This window comes from Pseudorasbora parva, chromosome 13, assembly GCF_024679245.1.
Source record: "Pseudorasbora parva isolate DD20220531a chromosome 13, ASM2467924v1, whole genome shotgun sequence".
NCBI lineage: Eukaryota > Metazoa > Chordata > Actinopteri > Cypriniformes > Gobionidae > Pseudorasbora > Pseudorasbora parva.
In genome coordinates this window covers 1,791,547-1,797,546 of record NC_090184.1, presented here as the reverse complement: position 1 = coordinate 1,797,546, position 6,000 = coordinate 1,791,547, and the positions used below count along the sequence as shown (strand labels likewise).

General features: G+C 39.9%; 2 protein-coding genes across 4 annotated transcripts in view; both read left to right on the top strand.

Annotated features, from left to right (window-relative positions):
• Window positions 1–6,000, top strand: part of LOC137038398 (sushi domain-containing protein 3) — a 152,493-nt gene that overhangs the window by 101,750 nt on the left and 44,743 nt on the right. The gene's annotated exons all lie outside the window — the stretch shown is intronic.
• The window catches only part of fgd (faciogenital dysplasia), a 72,265-nt gene that overhangs the window by 49,514 nt on the left and 16,751 nt on the right, over window positions 1–6,000 (top strand). For all 3 annotated transcript variants that reach the window (XM_067412922.1, XM_067412921.1, XM_067412923.1), the window contains 6 exons: window positions 1–156; window positions 343–481; window positions 2,453–2,511; window positions 2,762–2,908; window positions 5,122–5,214; window positions 5,301–5,380. The exon at window positions 1–156 is cut by the window's left edge and continues 1 nt beyond it. In XM_067412922.1, the coding sequence (XP_067269023.1) occupies window positions 1–156; window positions 343–481; window positions 2,453–2,511; window positions 2,762–2,908; window positions 5,122–5,214; window positions 5,301–5,380 (674 nt within the window). The remainder of the gene's footprint in view (window positions 157–342; window positions 482–2,452; window positions 2,512–2,761; window positions 2,909–5,121; window positions 5,215–5,300; window positions 5,381–6,000) is intronic.

The following is a 6,000-nucleotide window of genomic DNA, read 5'->3' as shown; positions in this document are numbered from 1 at the left end:
AGCTGTAATCCCCGTATAGGAGATATCCTGCAGAAGTTGGCTCCGTTCCTGAAGATGTACGGCGAGTATGTGAAGAACTTTGACCGGGCGATGGAGCTCGTCAACACATGGACTCAACGCTCAGCCAACTTCAAGAGTGTGGTGCAGAACATCCAGGTCAGATCCCGACGCTCGTGTGTGTGTGTGTGTGTGTGTGTGTGTGTGTGTGTGTGTGTGATGGGTAGGTTTAGGGGCAGTGTAAGGGGATAGAAAATACGGTTTGTACAGTATAAAAACCATTTCGCCTATGGAATGTCCCCACATTTCACAAAAACAAGCGTGTGTGTGTGTGTGTGTGTGCAGAAGCAGGACGTGTGTGGTAACCTGACGCTGCAGCACCATATGCTGGAGCCGGTGCAGAGGATCCCCCGATACGAGCTCCTGCTGAAGGACTATCTGAAGAAGCTGCCGGACGGAGCCGCGGACCGCAGAGACGCACAGAGTGAGCGCCAATAAAACTACTACAGCTGAAATATAATCAAATTAAATCAATGACCAATAGAAATGAAAGCCCATCTCACTACAGCGGCTCTACAATCATTGATGAAGAGGCCAGAATAGAGTTAGTGCGCAAAAACACTAAATAACGACTTATATAGTGATGGCCGATTTCAGAACAAAGCTTCGAACCGTTATGAGTCAGTGAATCGATTCATGATTCATAACGGTTCGAAGCTTTGTTTGGAAATCGGCCATCACTATATAAGTCGTTATTTAGTGTTTTTGCGCACTAACTCTATTCTGGCCTCTTCATAAATGATTGTAGAGCCGCTGTAGTGAGATGGGCTTTGTAACGACGTCTTTAGTGCCTTTATGGGTCTTGAGAGAGGAAATGACATTGGTGTCAATGAAGGCCTTTCTGAGCCATCGGATTTCAACACTAATATCTTCATCTGTGTGTGAAGATGAGCGGAGGTCTGACGGCTGGCCAACCACAGGAGGAATTAATCACACTATTTACATTTATGGCTGAACTAACCCTTTAAACGGACAGTTCACAGTTCAAGTGCAACCAAACTCAGACCTGTTCCTCCAGGTAGTGTCGGGTTCGGTCCTCTTGACAGCTTTCACTTTAGCTGTTTTTCATGCGACCCGCGCCCTGTGCTGAGCTAAACTGCCGGTGTGAAAGCGGGCCGTGTGTCGTTTACTGGAGTCATAGTTGCCGTAATGATGAGCTCATTATTTCTGGCCTCATCTGTTGATCTGCTGGAAGTGTTTGCCATTATAATATAGAGTCCATTATGATAAACGATGTCTGAAAGTTGACTGACCCCTCGCTCTGTTTCTGACGGACACGCAGACAGGGTTATTCAAGGCTGTGGTACTTCACATCCTCTTCTTATAATTCATTTAAATATGCTTGCATTATATCGCAACATTCACTGACATACTTAATCATTTCATTATATATTTATCTAACCTGTTAACCGTCGGCTCTTTTTGAAAATGAACGGTTGTTGTAGTTGACGAATGCTTTGTAATAAAAGTTTGGTCTCTTTTTAAAAGATTATTGAAGTTCAAAAAATGAAAGTTTAAAAGTTTGTTTACTGTCAGGCACTGAACTAAAGATTTTTGTTTTATAGAAAATATATATTTTACGAAATAATTGCTATAAAATCAAAGCCGTGTTTTTTTCCACATTTGAAGTTGAGAAATTGAGCCGATAAAAGGTTTCACAGGATGAGTTTTGAGTGTTTAATCTTTTGAATGATAATTATTACTCAAATATTTGACATGGTTTAGCCGGTTAATCCTTCCATACTGACTATATTTATCTGTTTTTGAGGCTTCAAATAAAGATTGTATCAGTTACATCATTACACCAGTAGATGGGGACAAGAGACTGTTAAAACATGAGTGAGTCATTGAATCATTCACTCAAGAGATTCATTCATGAACACTGATTCATCCAATAATGAAACAAGTGAAGTCTTTATGAGTGAGTCATTGAATCATTCACTCAGGAGATTTGTTCAAAAACACTGATTCATCCAATAATGAAACAAGTGAAGTCTTTATGAGTGAGTCATTGAATCATTCACTCAAGAGATTCATTCATAAACACTGATTCATCCAGTGATGAAACAAGTCTTTATGAGTGAGTCATTGAATCATTCACTCAAGAGAGTCGTTCAAAAACAGATTTATCCAGTAATGAAACAAGTGAAGTCCTTATGAGTGAATCATTGAATCATTCACTCAAGAGATTTGTTCAAAAACACTGATTCATCCAGTAATGAAACAAGTGAAGTCTTCATATGTGAGTCATTGAATCATTCACTCAAGAGATTTGTTCAAAAACACTGATTCATCCAGTAATGAAACAAGTGAAGTCTTCATATGTGAGTCATTGAATCATTCACTCAAGAGATTCGTTCAAAAACGCTGATTCCATCTATGTTTGTGTGTGTAGATGCTCTGGAGCTGATCTCCACGGCTGCAAACCACTCCAACGCCGCAATCAGGAAAATGGTTAGAGCTCTTCCTTTATTTCATCTCACAGACAGGAAGTGCTATTTCCATTTCCTGTCTGTGTGAGTTAGCAGGACTAGAAGTGGTCTATATCACTCTCACTTCTCTATCTGTCTCTTTCTAATGCTGTCATGCGGCAAATCACAGTTCTTCTTTTCATTTATTGAGTTTGTGAATGCAAATCTTTACAAATGACTGCACTGTTCGTGTGTGTGTGTGTGTGTGTGTGTGTGTGTGTGTGCACATGCAGGAGAAGATGCACAAGCTGTTGGAGGTGTATGAGCGGTTGGGCGGAGAGGAGGACATTGTTAATCCAGCGAATGAATTCATTAAAGAAGGTCACATAAAGAAGATGTCTGCTAAGAATGGCACCGCACAGGACCGGTACCTCTATCTGGTGCGTCTGTTCGCTCGGTTAAAGGGTTAGTTCACCCATAAATGAAATGTCTGTCATTAACTCCTCTCCCTAATGTCGCTCCACACCCGTAAGACCTCCGTTCATCTTCACACACAGTTTAAGATATTTTATATTTAGTCCGAGAGCGTATGCAAGTGTATGCACACTATACTGTCCATGTCCAGAAAGGGAATAAAAACATCATCACAGTAGTCCATATGAGACATCAGTGGGTTAATTAGAGTCTCTTGAAGCATCCAAAATACATTTGGGTCCAAAAATAACAAAAACTACGACTTTATTCAGCATTGGCTTCTCTTCCGCGATTGTGTTCAATCCTCAAATAAAGATTCAAACGGTTATGAATCAGCGAATTGATCAATGATTCGGATCGCATGTCAAACTGCTGAAATCACGTGACATTGGCGATCCGAATCATTGAATCGATTCGCTGATTCATAACCGTTTGAATCTTTATTTGAGAATTGAACACAAACCCAGAAGAGAAGCCAATGCTGAATAAAGTCGTAGTTTTTGTTATTTTTGGACCCAAATGTATTTTGGATGCTTCAAGAGACTCTAATTAACCCACTGATGTCTCATATGGACTACTGTGATGATGTTTTTATTCCCTTTCTGGACATGGACAGTATAGTGTGCATACACTTGCATACGCTCTCGGACTAAATATAAAATATCTTAAACTGTGTGTGAAGATGAACGGAGGTCTTACGGGTGTGGAGCGACATTAGGGGGAGGAGTTAATGACAGACATTTCATTTCTGGCTGAACTAACCCTTTAAGGTTTTATGGCAGTTATCAAAGTCTTAAAGTTGTTCTTGCATCAAGGGTTATCATGGTTTGTGACTTGTTGAAATGAAACAAGAAAGGTTGGTTCACCTCAAAATGAAGTTTCCCATACTGTGAAATAGAGCTGCACTATTAATCTTGAAAAGTTGCCGATCTGGATTCAAACACCAGCAATCTTATTTCTAAATAACAGTGATTTGTATGGGATATTTTAGTCTCAAAATTATTTATAAATGTGTGCACAATTATCCATGAACTTGATCAACGCTGCAGATGTTTTACTATCCACAAACAAATGCCTTTCAACTTGCGTGTACAGAATACAGAATTACATGAATGTGCGGCGATTTGTACAAACAGAGACATTTTTGTGTTTTATTTTACATTAGTGTATCATAATTTGCGATTGCAACAGAGAGATGTGCATTTGTGGATCACGTGACGCGTGCATTTATTGGTGTCTTTTCTCATTTGATTCATTTGGATTTTGAAACTTTTCTTGTTTTCAAGCATTTCACAACCCACACAAACAACTACCAGTGAATGCATCTTGTGCTAATTATTAATGTATGCACAAATACCAAATGTGCATTTCTACATTTAAACTAATACTTTAAGACTTGCGTGTGCAAAATACAGATTTACATGAATGTGGGGCATTTTGTACAAATAGAGACAGTTGTGAATACAAAGCTAGGAAACAAGGAAAACGCTTAACAGCAGGCTAACATTAAAAGGTATTAATAATGCATACTTTGTATAGGCAAGCAGATTAAATCAGGTTATGAACACAACATTGTTCAAAAATGACACAGGTGAAGTTTTTATGAGTCATCGAATCATTCTCTCAAGAAATTCGTTCAAAAACACTGATTCATCCAGTAATGAAACAAGTGAAGTCTTTATGAGTGAGTCATCGAATCATTCTCTCAAGAAATTTGTTCAAAAACACTGATTCATCCAGTAATGAAACAAGTGAAGTCTTTATGAGTCATTGAATCATTCACTCAAGAGATTCATTCAAAAACACTGATTCATCCGGTAATGAAACAAGTGAAGTTTTTAAGAGTGAGTCATTGAATCATTCACTCAGAAAAATAATTTAAAAGCGCTGATTCATCCTGTAACGAAACGAGAAGTCTTTATGTGTGACTGTGAGTCATTGAATCATTTATTCAAGAGATTCATTCAAAAATACTGATTCATCCAGTAATGAAACAAGTGAAGTCTTTATGAGTGAGTCATTGAATCATTTATTCAAGATTAAATATTTTTTAAATATGCTGCGTCAGAGGGTTTATGCTCTGCAGAAGAAAGAATCTGCTCTTTTATCACAGCTTAACACATGTATTAGATCATGAATATACAGAATGATGACGTTGATGATGTTTCTGTGTTGACAGTTCAATAATATGGTGCTGTACTGTGTGCCCAAGCTGAGGCTTATGGGACAGAAGTTCAGCGTCCGAGAGCGGATCGACATCGCCGGGATGGAGGTGCGACTTCAGCCGTTCGTTCAGATGCATGTTTATATTCATGTCTTCATCTAATCACATGCTGGTTTTTTCACATTTACCTCAAGGTTCAGGGAAACGTCAAGCAGAATGTCCCTCACGCGTTCACCATCATCGGCAAACAGCGCTCGCTCGAGCTGCAGGCCAGGTGACTGAGACTCTTCAGCATCACAGCAGTCTCTCAGTGTTCAGTCTCTCAGTGTTCAGTCTCTCAGTGTTCAGTCTCAGTGTTCAGTCTCTCAGTGTTCAGTCTCAGTGTTCAGTCTCTCAGTGTTCAGTCTCTCAGTGTTCAGTCTCTCAGTGTTCAGTCTCTCAGTGTTCAGTCTCAGTGTTCAGTCTCTCAGTGTTCAGTCTCAGTGTTCAGTCTCTCAGTGTTCAGTCTCTCAGTGTTCAGTCTCTCAGTGTTCAGTCTCTCAGTGTTCAGTCTCAGTGTTCAGTCTCTCAGTGTTCAGTCTCAGTGTTCAGTCTCTCAGTGTTCAGTCTCTCAGTGTTCAGTCTCAGTGTTCAGTCTCAGTGTTCAGTCTCTCAGTGTTCAGTCTCAGTGTTCAGTCTCAGTGTTCAGTCTCTCAGTGTTAGTCTCAGTGTTCAGTCTCAGTGTTCAGTCTCAGTGTTCAGTCTCTCAGTGTTCAGTCTCAGTGTTCAGTCTCAGTGTTCAGTCTCTCAGTGTTCAGTCTCAGTGTTCAGTCTCTCAGTGTTCAGTCTCTCAGTGTTCAGTCTCAGTGTTCAGTCTCTCAGTGTTCAGTCTCTCAGTGTTAGTCTCAGTGTTCA